Genomic DNA, 16,840 nt, shown 5'->3' with positions numbered 1-16,840 from the left:
AGGGAAGTCAATTAAAAAGACAAAGAGTAACAAAAAAAAAAAGATTTCCTGTTTGTAATCTCTGATTTCTGGATGGACTCTAAATATTAGTATTACATGTGAACTCCTACTTAATGTAAATTTCTGTATGTGGAAAGCAACAGGCTGTTTGGGGATTTTCCCTCATTTATCAGAGTTAATCGCTGTATCATCACAAACAGACTGCATGTAATTACCAGCTTAATCCCATTCAATCACAACCTTGCAGTGTTTGCAGCGACAAGCCTGTAAATTCATTGCAAATGCCAAGCAGCACACTCTTTTCTTTAGTTTACTTTCATTTCTTAACCTTTCTGTTACTGTTATCACATGCTTCCTTCACACTGTATTTCTTGGGAACTTTCTAAAACTTTTTTGCCTAATAGTTGACAGTACTGCCAACCTGATGGAGCGAACAGATGCAAGTGCCTGGAAGCAGCAAAAAAAAAGGAGCTTTTTACACCTGAAGCAAAACTAGAGAGCCTGTCTGCATGTGAACTATTCACTGACGGCTGCTGTGGGATAAATGTGGCATGAAACAATGTGAAGTTACAAATGGGAGACAGCGGGAACTTTTTACACTAGCTGTATTGCTCCTGTACAAGCGGTCATAATTTATAGGCGTGCATGAACAGCACTCTCTACAGTGACAAAAACAGGAGTATACCTGCACTCAGCAGTACGTGGCCTTACATGCTTTTGTTCTCACTCAAAGCTGAAAATTTGTTTGCGTGAGGCAGCTGGAGCTGTACAAAGGCTTCAAGTATGCAAACTGAAGCCTGGAAGCACCAATTCTGTCAAGAAAGAAAATTACACTTCTATTTCTTCCAGCTTGCTCCCCTTAAGGGTTGCCAGCTCACCCCGTCCCTAACATCCTGTTCTGTTGCACCAACCCTCTACATGTCCTCCTGTACTGCATCTGTGAATATTCTCTGAGGTCTTCCTCTTTTTCCTCCCCCTGGGAGCGCCGTATTCACCATCCTTTGTCTAGGGGGCGATAGTGGCTCAAGAGTTGGGAGTTCGCCTTGTACTCGGGAGGTTGCCGGTTCGAGCCCCAGCTTGGACAGCCTCGGTCGTTGTGTCCTTGGGCAAGACACTTCACCCGATGCCTACTGGTGGTGGTCAGAGGGCCCGGTGGCGCCAGTGTCTGGCAGCCTCGCTTCTGTCAGTGCGCCCCAGGGTGGCTGTGGTTACAACGTAGCTTGCCATCACCAGTGTGTGAATGTGTGCGTGAATGGGTGGATGACTGATTGTGTAAAGCGCTTTGGGGTCCTTAGGGACTAGTAAAAGCGCTATACAAATACAGGCCATTTAGTATTTCTCAACATTGCTGACAAAGTTAGAGAGACAAACCTTCTTTTTTTAAAATTTTTTCCTAATTCTGCCCCCCAAAAAAGCCCAAAGCAAAGAAAAACCTTAAAAACCTCCTAGTTTCACCTCATATTTATCACCATTGTTGCACGCTCAACCACTTGGTTTGTTTGCGCGCCACCAGTTTGACCAGTCTCATCAATCAAATGTTCTAAACTGTGCACTGGGAGGAAAATTAACTTTCACTAAACATGAGTAACAATTTTGAATAAAATTAAACTGAAATAGATCAAATCAAATGTTTATTTATTGAAAAACCTAAAGGAAAAATGTGCTTGGTACAAATTGAATGCATGTGAACCAAAATGACCTCTTTAGTGCAATACATTACATTATACTTATTTAACAGAATTACACTGAAAATTTACCTGTAATTAAATTAGTTAGAGTTAGAATTTTGGCCAAATAAATCTTTTTTGAGTGCAATTCTTTGACCTCATATTCATTTTGAGCTGCAGGCTTTTCACATCATTAAGGCTGTTTAACTGAAGTAATTAGGAAAGTCAGGAGTAGACGATTCATGCAGCTTCCACGCTCATCAAGCGAGCAGAGACATTTTTGCCTCCTAGAAGGTGATTTGTCGTCTTCACTAGAGACTTGACATTAGTGCTAAATCACTCTGGACCGGGTTAGATAACTGCGCATTTTAATTTGCAGACCCCCGAATGCCCTCAATCTAGTGCGAATGACTAAATGGGGTCTGAGTGATAGAAAGTGTGTTAAGGCTGTGCTTAAGGAAAGAACAGAAGTCCTGTGTGCTTCTTGTCTCCGAGTGGCTCTGCAGTAGATTTAGATTTTTTTTAAACTACTAGATTAATGAGGGTGTCTGTTACAGCTCACTGTCAAATCCGGGTTAGAAAACCTCTCCACACAAAGGTAACAAGCACTCCCGTCAAACTTCAGAGTGGCCTCTCTAAAACTGAATTTTGCACATTCTGCCTGATAACCTTCTCTCTACGAGTCCTACCATGCCTGAAATTGCTTCAATCAAAATTCCAATCATCCATTCAATCAATTCACTGGGAATGAACTGAACAAATGGAGATTTTTCTTTTTTTTAACTGAAACTTGGCTGACTAGAAATATATGGAGAAGGGTTTGAAGTGAAAATTCAAATGAGTCTTGTCTACAGTGTATCCCTTATAGATCCATTTACTGTAACTGGAAAAGGTAAAGTCTTCCTTTTCCAGTCCCTCCAGGTGAAGTGGAATTTAAAAAGCCTCTGGCTTCTACCTCCTAGGCTCTTGGACAAAAGATCAGTTTACCCAATCTGCTGCATGTTTAAAAGCTTGAGCTAAAGACAAAGAACTGCCGTCACCACCAACAGCAACAGAATCAGAAGCACTGAAAGGGAGGGAAATGCCCCCTGCTCTTTAGCTCTGCTTCGATTAATGACAATATAAAGGACGCTCGCTTTGTTTGAGTTGGACAAAAAGAAAAACACTAAATTTGAAGCACTGAGTGATACAGTCATCCCAAAGCTAATGTGTGTTCATTCTCACTTAGGGTAAAGTAGGGGGGGCTCTTTTAGACACGGCGAACAGTGGCGGGCGATAACAAAAATTCTGATGTGCGTCGTCAAGGGGATATTACAATACCCATTCAATGTGCTTGTGAACAGCATTAACATATTCATGAAGTTTTCCTTAACGTAGCCAGCCGCTCTTCCTCCTCTCTTTCTTTAATCTGACCTCGCTTTATAATTATTTTTAAATAGTGTCACAGTTCCATGATTAAGGTTTAAGTTGCAACACAGCGCACTCTGTCAACACGTCATCTAAAAGTGCCTTTTCTTCTATTTGGAGACTTGGCAGTCAGCTATGATTTAGCATGCTACAGCATGAATGTGAATTACTCTCAAATATATTTTCCTAAATCGAATCAAATGCAATAAATAAATGACTGATTTACAAGCAGATATTCTTGAATCTGAATGTGACACATATACAATACATATGTAATAGAGCTGGGCGATATATCGAGTTTTTAAAAAATATCGATATATTTTCATACGAGATATAAGATGTGCCAACATCGTTTATATCGATATAGTCTATGTTACGTTATAATTATACTTGTGGAGCCGCAAGTTTGCCTCTCTTTCGTCCATTTTTGTCTCTACGCTGCGTTACTGGGCCTCGCCTCTCCTTCACTGAGCACAACTCCCCCTCCCCCATAGCTTCACCTGCAGGCAACGACAAGATGATCACGGCAAATCTCCGTTAACAAGTTACCGCGGATCGCCCCGTGCGTGGGGCTGGACGGCGTCAACGTGTTAGCGAGCTAACCGCGCTAACGAGCTAAAATCCTTTCATTTTCTCAAAACTCGACAGTGCACCTTATGTGCAATCTGTCAAAAAAGTGTTTTAGTACGACTTTGGTGAGCTACGGAGCCGCACCGCTTGATGGATTGTCAGAGCATTACGGCTACCGTAATGGAGCCTCGCGGAGTAATACGTACTGTGCTTCAACGTAATATTACCGTATTGTGTGTGTATAAGGACCATAAATGGCACCTGCTAAGAGACACGGTTACAAAGAGGATTTCAAACTCCAGGCTGTCAGTCACGCAGTAGAAGTTGGGAACAGAGCAGCTGTGAAATCTGTCTGTCTTTGTTATTATGCTCAGCGTCTATTAGTTTACATTTTGACTGCACAATTGTGAGCTTTTTGTTATGCACAAAAACAACATTGTGTTCTTTTATTTATGGAGCATTATTATTTAATAAATGCTGATAATTTATTTTTGAGTAATTTCTTCATGTACATCTATGCTGTATGTTAATAAAAGTGCCTGATTGACATCTGGGACACAGCTTTGACTAAACTCTCTTTTTGTTCTTACCATATGGCTTTAAAAAAAAAATCGAGATATGAATTTTGGGTCATATCGCCCAGCTCTAATATGTAACACACGTTTATAGAATTGACTAAGTGCAGCACTGTGGGTGATCCTCCTTTTGCTGTTCAAAGTCTTCTACATAACTCATATAATCAATACTTTAAAAGGACAATACAGGAAATGAAAATGTGTTTTCAAAAATAAAACAGATTCAAATACATTACGAGATTCTCTGACCTGCCATAGTTGAAATGCCGAGAACCACGCCGATTGATAACTCAATCTGTGTGCCCTGGAAAAAACAAGAGAACAGAAGCTCATTTGTACAAAGAGGAAAGCTCAGTGCAAGCTGTTGTCTGCATCTCTTTGCAATAGGGGACTCAAGCCAGGGTGCCAAGCACCTGTGTAATTTTGGAGTTAAATCACCTTCTTTTAGCATCTATGTCACTATTTCTGCTTCAAACGTGTGAGGTTCTGGCTGGACCGGAATTTCAATTTTCATCAATTTATCACAGTTAATAACCGTGTCGTCACAAAAAGGGTCACACATAATTGCCAACTTGACTCCATTCAATCATAAACTGATAGCAGAATGACTACGATTACATTTTTAATGCACAAAAGCTGCTTTGCATGCAGCAACTGACAGCGAGTGGTTGCAGACCTGGTTCCTCGTCTTCGAAGCAGCCATGTCAAAGGCAACGAGACGACCTTTAATCACTCACAAAGCTCCTAATCTCAACAAAGTACTATTTTGTAAAATTTAATCTATACTTAGTACAACCTTTAAATGCATTTTTTGCAGTCTTTCAGGTTGCATTAGCTACCTCCAGAGACTGAGAGAATAAAGTGCTAGGAGTGCATGCCTCATGAAGCAGACACTTACAGCAACAATCATGATGCAGTTGTCCAGGAATCCAAATCCAACGAATGGGAGTGCATTGTGCAGCAGAACTGTAAAGCAAGCAAACACAACAAATCACTGTCAGACACATTATAATGTGATTCAGCATGGATAGACAACAACGCATCACACATTTAGAAGAGAAATGAGAACATTAGACACAAAACGCCTCTGAAGCCATAAGCAGCTGTAAATCAGTATCGGGCAGTGATACATTAGTGCGTGCTCATTAATGTGGTATGGGGGTAAGTCGTTCCGTCTTATTTCTTTAGCACTGCCGCTGGTAAAATGCAGACAGCTACGAAGCCAGCGGGTGAACACTAGACTCTTGGTAAGGTGGAATGGATTTTTTAAACAGGAAAGAGTAAATAGCATCATAAATATCAAGAAAATCCACTTGCAGCAGGAGTGCGTGGATACTATAGACAGTCTGATGTACCGATGGTGCTATCAAAGTGAATTTTAAAATGTCATCCACCGCCCCGGCAAAGGATATTCAAGCTTAAGTTCAAGTGAAGTTCAGTTTAGTTTAAGTGACAAATCTGCAGGAAAGTTTGAAGCGTAATCGCCACGATGCGACTGTGTTCTCTACGGATCTCGTAGCGCTGCAGCTCTCCTTCAGGACGCTGTGAGAACTTTCAATCCTGCTGTGAGCGCCTGAGCTCAACACGATAAACACCGACACACTCAACACTTAAACGCAGACTGACACCAGAGGCAATCCTGCCTTCAAACGTATGCTGAAACGGAACAAAGTGAGCACTCAGAGAATTCTCGGTGTTGGGTTTGACTGATTCCCTACGGAAACAAACTGGAACTCGAGTGTGAAATTTAACAGCAGTTAGTGAGGTCAGTGGGGAAATCTCAACATTTGGTAAATGATTTGCCTCTTTATTTCTCAAATGTGCTTTCAGATCCTTGATACGTCACATTTTTATTCTTAACTCAAGAAAATGATTTAAGAGTGAAGCTGTCTTTAGAGATTTAAAAGCAGTGAACGCCACGATGCTCTGAATTTGAATTTCACAGCAAGGGCCTGTTATCTTAACTGGACTCGGCTGTCTCAGGATCCCATTCTGCACACTTTGAGTTTAACCCAATATTAAAAAATGACTCCTCTGGCCATGTTAGCTCTAATTATAACAGCCATCTGGGGACATTTTTCCCTGTTGGTGGGGAAATTTCAATTAGGAAATTTGAGGAAATCACGACTGCTCGTCCTTAGTTTTCCTTTTGGTGACTTGATATGAACTTAAGACTTTCCTCTTGTATCAGCTCAAAGTTTGTGTAGGGTAATTTCCAATAAACCAAGTTCATAAAAAGGAGAGTCTATGGCTGACGCGCGTTCCTGGTTTCCAAAAGAAATGCTTCCAGTTGCATTATGATTTGAAGACTGTTTATTTATTACAAACTGAAGATGTAACAATGAACTCCTTCCTAAAAGACATGAAAGTTCCAAAAAATAGCAGTTATCCAGAACTAGCTGTGCACACGGTCAGAAAACCGTTAGACTCCTAACCTCTCTGTCCATGCTCCTCCCCTTCCCTCTCACACAGGGTTTCATGCTACTATTACACTTACATACTTAAAGTGAGAGGGACCCCCTTTTAGGTTCCAATCCCAAAACAGTGACTTAAAATTACTTTATGTAAACACATATATTTTCACATTTATTAATCCTGAAAAGATGACTTATGTAATGATTCTATGAATTATAAAACAAACATGAACTCAATCGTAAATAAAAAATATAAAGCAGACGTTTGGCGCTTACAGTTTGCTTCCTACAGGCAAAGGTCTGGACTGTTTTATCTGGCTCCTCTAATGTTTTCCTGGGCACATCACAGCTAGCCTACAAGAAAGAAAAACTCTGAGCTCGCCAAAGTGAATATTTGAGATGTCGCAGGCATTTTTTTTGAAACTTCATTCCTCAGGTGGACTCCCATCCATCGCAGCTTTCACAAGTTTTCATCCCTGAGATGGATGCAGTGGTTTTTTTTCATAATCTCGTAACTCCCAGTAGGAAAAAAATAGGCAACAACAAGAAGATTGACATTATCATCACAAATGTGTGCGACACCACAGTGACAACAGGCTGAGTCAGTGTTTCACTTGAAGTTTGTCTCTTCTGTGTCAGCTCAAAAAGACAAATGCTCGACTCCAGAGGAGACTAAATATTTCCCACACAAAGCGGCTGTTGTGACAAAGATCTGTTTTTGTTAAATATAAGACAGGCGAGGAGGAGAAGCTTCCAAACCTTTAAAGTGAAGAGAGAAAGCTGAGCTCATGAGATCACCAACAGAGTGAAAAATGCCCACACAGCCTTTGCAGTTGGATTACATTCTTTCTTTGTGAGCACAATGAGAAAAACCCCACTCAGCTTTATGCTGAAGCTTTTCTGGCTGGTCCCCAGTTTTATATAACAATTCAGGTTTATTTCATTTCATTTTTCTTCAATTTCTCTGTGTTTTACATTATTTTGACTTCAAAAGAAATGCATGCTTCAAATGTTTTCTAATACGAACCCTCATGTTGGGAAGTGCTGACTGGTTTACACAAGATCATCCAGGATGTAATAACGGACAAACAACTGTACAAACAGAAAACATGTCTCCTTATACAAATTCACCATCCACCCACACATCCATCCGCTTAACCCCCGGTATCTTTTCCAGCTGTTAATGGAGGCCAGGTAGATATGAAACCAGGACTTCCTTGTTGTGAAGTAAAATGGCAAATGGCCTGTATTTGTATAGCGCTTTACTTAGTCAATTATTCAATCATCCACCCATTCACACACTGGTGATGGCAAGATACATTGTAGCCACAGCTGCCCTGGGGCGCACTGACAGAGGCGAGGGTGCCAGACACTGGCGCTACCAGGCCCTCTGACCACCACCAGTAGGCATCGGATGAAGTGTCTTGCCCAAGGACACAACGGGGCTCGAACCAGCAACCTTCCGATCACAAGACAAACTCTTGAGCCACGATCGCCCCGTGAAGTAACAGTGCTAACCACCGCACACGTGCATAATAAAATAACACCTTTAAAATCTACTTTTAGCTGCATACATAATATTAGTAGCCTGTGACAACCCATTAAATTAAGTGTGCTTTCTTAAGCACATTAGTAGAAAGAAGCACTGATAAAGGGGAGATGTGAGATAATGGATGAAATAGCTCATCCATTTTTACCCCTACCCTTCATTTTTCCAAAAACATGTTCAATACAAGTCAGAAATCCTGTTATATTTTCTATTATCATATATTAGGGAACGTTTGAATTAAAAAACGCTTCAAAGAAATTGAACAAGGCACAAATGGACTTAGGACTACGTGCAACAAGTATTGTTCTCCATGCTTAAGCAGATTGTCGTTCCGGATATTTTTTTCAGAGTATAATATTATGATGTACAACTTCACACATTTGCTGTGGCAATGTTTATTATAGTGAGCCATTACATTAGTAAGAACTAAAGTAGATTTAAATATCAGTAATATTGTATATGATGGAACAGCTACATATTAAAGTTACAGTGTGCAAAATCTCACCACTAGAGGTCAGTAGATTCCAAATTGCATTCAAATTTTATTTTATTTTTTTGTTTTTTTTTACCACTCCCAATTCAAGCCATAATCCTAGCTATGGTAGCAAATGTAGGACAAACAACTCTGGCCTTGTTCATCTCTTGTGAGTGTAGGCCAGGGGTGTCCAACTCCGGGCCTCGAGGGCCAGTGTCCTGCAGGTTATAAATGTGTCCTTGATCCAACACAGCTGATTTAAATGGGTAGGTTACCTCCTTAACATGTCTTGAAGTTCTCCAGAGACCTGGTAATGAACTAATCATTTGATTTAGTTGTGTTGACCCAGAGTGATATCTAAAACCTGCAGGACACGGCCCTTGAGGCCTGGAGTTGGGCACCCCTGGTGCAGGCTGTCAGTCCACTGTTTACCTCAGCTGGTCTCCATGACTGTTTACTTCGGAGGCTGCAAAACTTGTGAAAGGAGTCAGATACAAAATGAAGAGAAGCTCACTTCTAAACGTTGACAGTGATCCTGAGGTGAATTCTTTAGGAAATCCTGAACCTTTCTGTCAGTAAAGGCTGCTGTTTTTGCTGCTGTTAGCTTGCATTAATGAAGCTTTCTTTAAAGTGGATCGAACATTGTTGGACTCTGAGACTTATTGAATAAACTCTCATATGATATGAGAATACAATCAAACTGTTTATCACAGCCTAATATTAGCTGGCTTAATGTTAGCTCATAACCAGCTGTTGTTGGTGCATGTTAATGCACGTCCTTGTGTGTTAGAGCTCAGACATCAGTTCAGCAGGTGACACTTGAGGTGAGAAGGAAGAAGATGTAGTTTTATCGAGTCGCGTTGTCTCTTTCCTTCTTGTTTTCACTTCTTTGGTGAAGAGGACCCGTTCTCAGATAATAAGCATAGATACTCATATCCTGAGTCTGACACTCTGCACGGGAATGCCTACGAGTTTTCTTCTTCTCCACCTCTGGTGCACTATGTACGTGGCCGCTCTGCAGCCACATTCATAAAACACTATTACGATGAATAACGATGTCCATCTCATCTGTACTCAAGATGATGGGACAACATGGTGGCTTCCATGAATTGCAAACCTGCTCCTATCTAATTTTATTTATTAATTCTAAGTTTACACATAAATTCAATCCATCAATTTGTTGTTTTTTCTCTTAAATAACCTCAAAAAACCACTGATTTTACATTTAAGTCATTATGACCTCAGACTCAGAGACTTTTTTACTGCTTATTAGATTCAATTTGGATCCATTAGGTCCATAAACAGGGGTTTTTCCTTTCCTTTGGACAATTCACGGAAACAACACATTCACAATGAGCCATTAATTAAACTGGTCCTCATTAACTTTCCTAAACTGACTGACTGTTAAATGAGGCATGTCCTAAAAGATTAGTGAGCAATTTTCTATGAGTACTCATCTTGTAAGATGAAAAGGATAAAATATATAGAGACACATTGAGGAGTTAATATATCTGCCAAGAACAAAAGGACCTCTTACCATATCTTAACTGTGCTGCAGTGGGTGGTGCAATTTCCAGCTGTCCTGGAAAAAGAAGAAAACAAATATTAAAGAAAAACATTTCTATTGAGGAGAACGATCAGCATTATTGAGAGACACTTCATAGATGGCAAAACATAAAAGCAGAGAAAAAGAAGAAGGAAGGCATGCAAGAAATATGACATGAGAGGAATGAAGAGAAAAGAAACCACACCTCCCCCGACTGAACAAATATATATGGATATGTGGATATAGACTCACAGTAAAACACAGTCTTACAGTCCTAAATGCCTGTGTACACATATTAAATGGACAAAAATGATGGGAGACAGATTAAAGAAAAAGCTAACCTATTAAAAATAGTTTTTAGCAGTTATAACAAACCACAGATAGGCCGATGAAGGTCACTTCAAAGTTTAGAAGCTACAACCTCAAAACTGTGATCACCTCTAGTTTCAAAATAAGAGCACAAAAGGGTTAAAAGACTCAGATAACATGATCGGAGACGCCAACGATTAGAATAAGGTCTCTATATAACTCTGCTATATGTAGGCCATGCAGGACTTCATATGTTATTTATAACGTTTAAAGTGGATTATGAATTTCTCTGGAAGCTTGTGAAGGGAAGTGAGAAAAGAGGTGATGTGTGAGCACCAGCTGGTTTTCTTAGTAGCCTGGCTGCTTCCAAAATAAGGGTTAAAGTGATGTCGACATATAATAACTGTTGCCAAACAAGCTTATCGGGAGACTCGCCATCATACTGATTAGCGTGAATGCATGTGGCGCCAAACAATTAGAGCCGAGACCCAAAGATTCAAATATCTGCCACACACAACATACAAATACAAAGTTTACTGAGATTTCATTAAACTTTGATACTGCGACAGCACAGCTGAACTGAAACTGAAGTTTCTATCTGGATTGCAGAGTAAAATTACTGTCTGACTATATGCCACATTTACTCAACAGCCACTGAACTGTGATGCAGCACAATGACCTGCTGTAGAGAAATAGATAATTAAATTGGTTTTAAGGCTAAAGACACAAGACAAGAGGACTTCTTCTGCCGGTCCAGTGAAATTAGATTTATTGCCATGAGGTGAGTGGAAATGTTAGTCCACATAATGAAGTCTGGTCTGTCATTTCCAGGTGTTATTGCACCACTGCAGGGTAAACCAGGCTGGAAAGGTTTGGATTATTAGTAGTGAAGGTGATTCAACTCCAAACAAACATACTCCTTCATTCCCTCCTTGGACCTTTTCCATTGATTTACAAGCTATTAAGAACAAATACAAAACAAATATTATAGTCAAGTACTGATTTTTAGGGAGAAAACTATTAACTTTTGTTTTTACTTAATTAGAACAAAAAAAAAAAGCTTGAGCACAATTTAATAATTTTCAGTCACTTAATGGATTTATTTATGTTACAGTTAAGTTTAGAAGTTTAAAAACTGAACCTGGTCGATCACAGAATGAACGGGAAACTAAAGATAGCTTTCTGCCTTCTTTCCTCCACCCTGTGTGCCTCCCCCCACCCATTGCCACCCATGTTCAGTGTGACATTATGAGCTCTACAGTCTTCAGTTCAACTCCCGGCTCATGCAGCTCACAACAGATGTTCATCAGCAAAGTGCATACACAGACACACACTGACCTGTCAATGCTTCCAGTTTGTGTATAAAGAAATATTATTATCCCATTTTCCAAGTTTCTGGACAATTATGTTGCTTCCACAGGCATCAACCATCCAACTACAAGAGATGGAGATCTTATCCACGGAGGATGGTTTACTTCCCTCCAGAAACCATTTGTTTCCATTTATTGCTCATCCAGGGGCTGCTTCAGGATTTAATTGAAGACCTTTCAATGATCATCAACATCAGTGAGGCAGTAACCATTAAACCTTCTTGGTACGCAGTTATCCTCACCTGCCTTACAACACTAGCATTTGTTAGAAAATGGAACTTTTCTGTAAAGAAAGATGCATCAGTGTTTTAACGATATTCCCCCACTTTTTCATATTTCAAAGCAGTGTTTAACACCACCCTAAAACTATCTGCTCCCTGGTGAATACCCACCAGCGTCAGATGGATGAATTGCACATAAATCAAAGTGGTGAAGGTCAGCTGAATCAGTCCTCAGCTGACGCCGGTGCAGCAGTGTCAGGTCATGTGCTGTGAAGGGCTCAGACTGCGTTCAGCATGGCTCTGTCTCAGCCTTCCTTCCGTTGGCTGCTTTATTTGTAACATCTCAAAACTTAAAAAAAATCTAAAAAAAATCTAATGAATCGGTTTACTTCCACACAGAGACTGATCTTCAGGATATTTGGATAAAGACTTGAAACATTTATTATCTCTCTTTTTTTTTAAGTTTGTGCATGTAGAATTATTTAATAGCTTTACATATTATACCCAAGCAAAAAGAGGGACTGATTCAAGGATTTTTCTTATATTCAGGAATGGGGGCAACGGATCAGAAACTGATACAGCATTAAATCTGCATTAGAAAACACTGGGCATGACTTTTAGGCTCATCACCTCTCTATTAAATAAGATACAGTGGTTCCAACATAAAAAAATTTTTGTATTGGGGAACTTTTTGTAGTTTGTTAAGTATTTTGTTAAATGAAGCAAAATATTGTAAAATAATGTTGCAAATCATGCACTGCAAGTTAATTTGTGTCACGTATTAGCATCAAAATATATATTAAAATATACTTAAAATATAAAGGAATAATAAAAACATAATGGAAAAAAAAATAATAATAATACTTAATTTATTAATTAGAAAAGTATTATTATATGGCATAGTCTACAAATAGAATTTATATTTTATGTTCATTATCTAAATCAGCAGAAATAATTAATATAAAACATTTCTTTTATTGCAATGTCCTATTTAGAGTATCCCAGATTAATATCATTGGGGGTACTGGGGTGGTAATTAAATTTCGAAAGCTGGGGCATGTCTGGCCCCCGGTGCCCCCCTTTTAGATGCACCCCTGGAAAAAATGCTGACTCTCTTGATGTGTTCAATTTCAAGTTGGAAATCAGAATTTCTGAGTTGCCAGACGAGATTTTAAAGCGAAACACCCCCTCAAGTCAGAACTACAACTTGAATCAGCAACACCAACCCCACTTAACAATCCAAGATGGTGGTGGTACAAAAAACAAAAAAGAACAAAATGTAGCGATTTTGTGTGTAGACTGCATTTCCTTAGAGAATAACACATAGTTAAATTATTTATTTAATGTAAAGCCCATTAACTTCAGTTATCAGGTATCAATAATCCCTGAGTCCACAAAATTAAAACATTATCAGATTTTGAGGTGTCTGGCCCCCGGTGCCCCCCTTTTAGATGCGCCCCTGGACAAAGTGCTGACTCTCCCGGTGGGTTCAATTTGAAGCTGGAAATCAGAATTACTGAGTTACCAATGCAGATTTTAAACCACAACGCCTGCCTCAAGTCAGACTGAAAGCTTGAATCAGCACCACCAACCCCAACTTAACAATGGGTCGTAATAAGTTGCTAACTATAACTATGAAGCAGAATCAGCTCCATCTGATAAAGACTGTGTTTACACATAAACAGACTACACATTTCAGCATTCTGGTCACAGATGATGCTGTTTGCAAGATCAGGTATAACACCTGTGTGAATTTGGTAAACTATAAAACTCTGTCACTTGTTCACATGAATTTCCTGTAAATCCTAAATCTAAAAAAAGCTACTACTTTGAATTTGCTCTATATTTCAAAAGTCATTGCATAAGTGGTAGCTGGTTTGGCTCAACCCACAGATTATTTGCTTTGTTTTGCTGCTTTATTCCTCCCTCTATGAGAGTGTTGCTGTGATCTCAGAAGAAGGCGAGAGGAACTCGCAGTGTGTTGTCTTTGTTTTGCTTTGACAAATGGCCACACTCTCTCAGTGCTGGTACAGAATGAAACCAACGTGTGAAGAGCTTAGTTTTGTAAATGGGAGATAAGTATGAAGAAAAGAAAAAGCCAAACAGCCTCAGCCACAGGAAAAAATAAGTTGAATAAATGTCTGTCAGTCCATTCTGCATTTCGTTTTTGTGCGTAGAAATGACAAATACAGGCACTGTGAATTTCAGCTTTACTCTGAGAGGGTAAAGCAACAACTACTGCAAGGACATTTCTGCATACGGCAGTTCAATGCAGTGTTGTGTGTGTGTGTACCTGTTTCTGTTAGTGTGCATGTCTCGCATGTTATGTACTAAAACATTATTGGAGAGAGTCTCGATTCTAGAGGGACGTGTTTCTGTATGAATCTATGTCATTGTATTGTGTGTGTGTGTGTGTGTGTGTGTGTGTGTGTGTGTGTGTGTCTGGGAGAGAAAGAACAAAGGTTCAGCAGAAGAGGAACAATTGAAGGCTGGAGCCATTCATCAGCTGCACAGCACCTTGCTATTCCCCTATGATATATGAGACAGGAGAGAGGAAATTACACAGCACAAAGAATGTGGACCTGGTGGACAGGACCGTCATTAGCAAACACAAAATGGGAACAATTTTTTCTTCCTTGGGGGAGGGGGGCACTTTTTACAGAAGGATGAAGATTAGGTATCATAAAAAGTAAAAGACAATCAATTAAATACTCAAAGAAATCTCAATAATAATAATAATATTTTTCTTTAATTTTTAGTGCCCTGCAATATGCTTCTGAATGTTAGAATTCATCCATTGAATGTCAGAGAAGGTATCATGAAATGGACTGATTCTTGTATAGTGCTTTTCTACTCTCGCGGAGTACTCAAAGCGCTGTATACAGCACGCCTCATTCATCCCTGCACTTCTAAAGTCAAGTGCAACTAATAAACATTCTCACACAATCACACTCCGATGAACGCATCGCAGGGCAATTTGGGGTTAGTATCTTACCCAAGGATATTTGGCATGCAGACTGGGGGAGCCAGGAATCGAACCACCAACCTTCCAATCAGTAGCTGATTTGCTCTACAACCTGAGCCACAGCCAAAGCTGTTTACTTGCCATTGGGAGCCAGTCTGCCAGCTACTTAGGCCCAAAAAATTCTGAGTGACCCAATGCAGTCCAGAAAAAAAAAAAAGAGTCCTCAGCTTTTGTTTTCAACATGATCTGTGAGAGGCTATTTCAGTTTTGCCCAATTTGAGGACGACAGTATTGGCCTTTAGCAACTCGGGGGAGGAACTTCTAAATGTCATATCACAACACGAATGTCTGCTGAGAGAAAATAATGAGTAGTTTCTCATTAAACGCAGAATTACCCTGTCAGTTTACTTCTGCGAGAAGAAAACACAAAGCACTGGAGCATGAACCTACACAAGCAGATGCATAATCCAGGACTTTTTTCCCTCTGAGCTCATTGAATTCTAAATGGCAGGTAGAAAAAGAAATACAGCTTTCTGTTTCCTCAGTGACGATTTAGGGAGCTGGCAAAGCCCTGAAAGAAAACTCAGAAACAGACAAAACCACCACCAATCCCTGCAAAGATCCCCCTGACAAATGGAAAACCACTGGAGAAGAGAAGGAAAGCAGGAAGTGCAGTTTCAATTTTGCCTTTGATCGCCCAAAAGTTCACATTGGAAGCAGTGTACAACGGCTTTACCTGTACTTAACATTAAATGGCAACTTCGTCAGGTACACCTGTTCAACCGCCCTTATCTCCAGTATCTTATCAGCCAATCGCAAAGCAGCAACTCAGTGCATTTAGGCATGCAGACTTGGACATAACGACCTGCTGAAGTTCAAACCAAGCATCACAATGGGGAAGAAAGGTGACTTTGAACATGGCGTGATTGTTGGTTCCAGACAAAGTAATTTAGAAACTGCTGAACTGCTGGGATTTTCCAGTGGAACTCTCTCTAGTGTTTACAGAGAACAGTCTGAACAAGAGGAAATATCCAGTGAGTGGCAACAACTGCCTCAAAGTGATAGGAAGACAAAATTAACTCAAATAACCTCTTGTTACAACCCGGGTATACCTTAAAGAGATGGGCTACAGCAGCAAAAAACACTCCTGGTGCCACTCCTGTTGGGGGAGAACAGTTCACATGGGCTCAAGCAAAATGCAATAACAGAAGATTGGAAAAATACTGAGTCTCAATTTCTGCAGACATCCAGATACTAAGGTCACACTTTGGAGTGAACGACATGTAAACGCCACAGCCAAACCAAGTAGTGTTGATGAACATGTCCATCCCTTTATGACCACATTGTACCATGTGGCAAAGCTCAGATCAGCTCAAACTGAGTTTTGAACATGGCACTGAGTGATTGTACTCAAATGGCCTCCATAGTCACCAGATCTCAATCCAGTGGAGCACCTTACAGATGTGGTGGATCAGAAGATTAACATCATGGCCGTGCAGCTGTCAAAATCTCTGAGGAATGTTTCCAGCAAATTGTTGAATCTGTGCCGTGAAGTGTGGTTTGTCTGTGCAGGTGCACAGCAGTTCAACTGCAGTGTTAGTTTTAGCTTTTTTAGCCAGTAAGGTCATATTTTTGCTTGGTGTCAGTCATATGAAATATATGTCCACTATGCAACAAACTGGTCTTAGATATTTAAAGCATGTGACATAAACCATCAAACACATTTGTAATAAATCAAAGGAGCTTGCAAAGAAAAGCGTCTGGACTGGCAT

General features: G+C 40.0%; 1 protein-coding gene across 2 annotated transcripts in view; it reads right to left on the bottom strand.

Moving 5' to 3' along the window:
- The window catches only part of LOC309717002 (transmembrane protein 65-like), a 47,867-nt gene that overhangs the window by 10,790 nt on the left and 20,237 nt on the right, over window positions 1-16,840 (bottom strand). For both annotated transcript variants that reach the window (XM_082551183.1, XM_082551182.1), the window contains exons 3-5: window positions 10,195-10,239; window positions 5,118-5,185; window positions 4,469-4,523 (exon numbers count right to left, since the gene is read on the bottom strand). In XM_082551183.1, coding sequence (XP_082407309.1) covers window positions 4,469-4,523; window positions 5,118-5,185; window positions 10,195-10,239 — 168 coding nt within the window. The remainder of the gene's footprint in view (window positions 1-4,468; window positions 4,524-5,117; window positions 5,186-10,194; window positions 10,240-16,840) is intronic.

This window comes from Aulonocara stuartgranti, assembly GCF_965226115.1.
Source record: "Aulonocara stuartgranti genome assembly, chromosome: 11".
Classification (NCBI taxonomy): domain Eukaryota; kingdom Metazoa; phylum Chordata; class Actinopteri; order Cichliformes; family Cichlidae; genus Aulonocara; species Aulonocara stuartgranti.
Note: the sequence above shows the minus strand (reverse complement) of the source record. Positions and strands in the feature narration are given on the sequence as shown.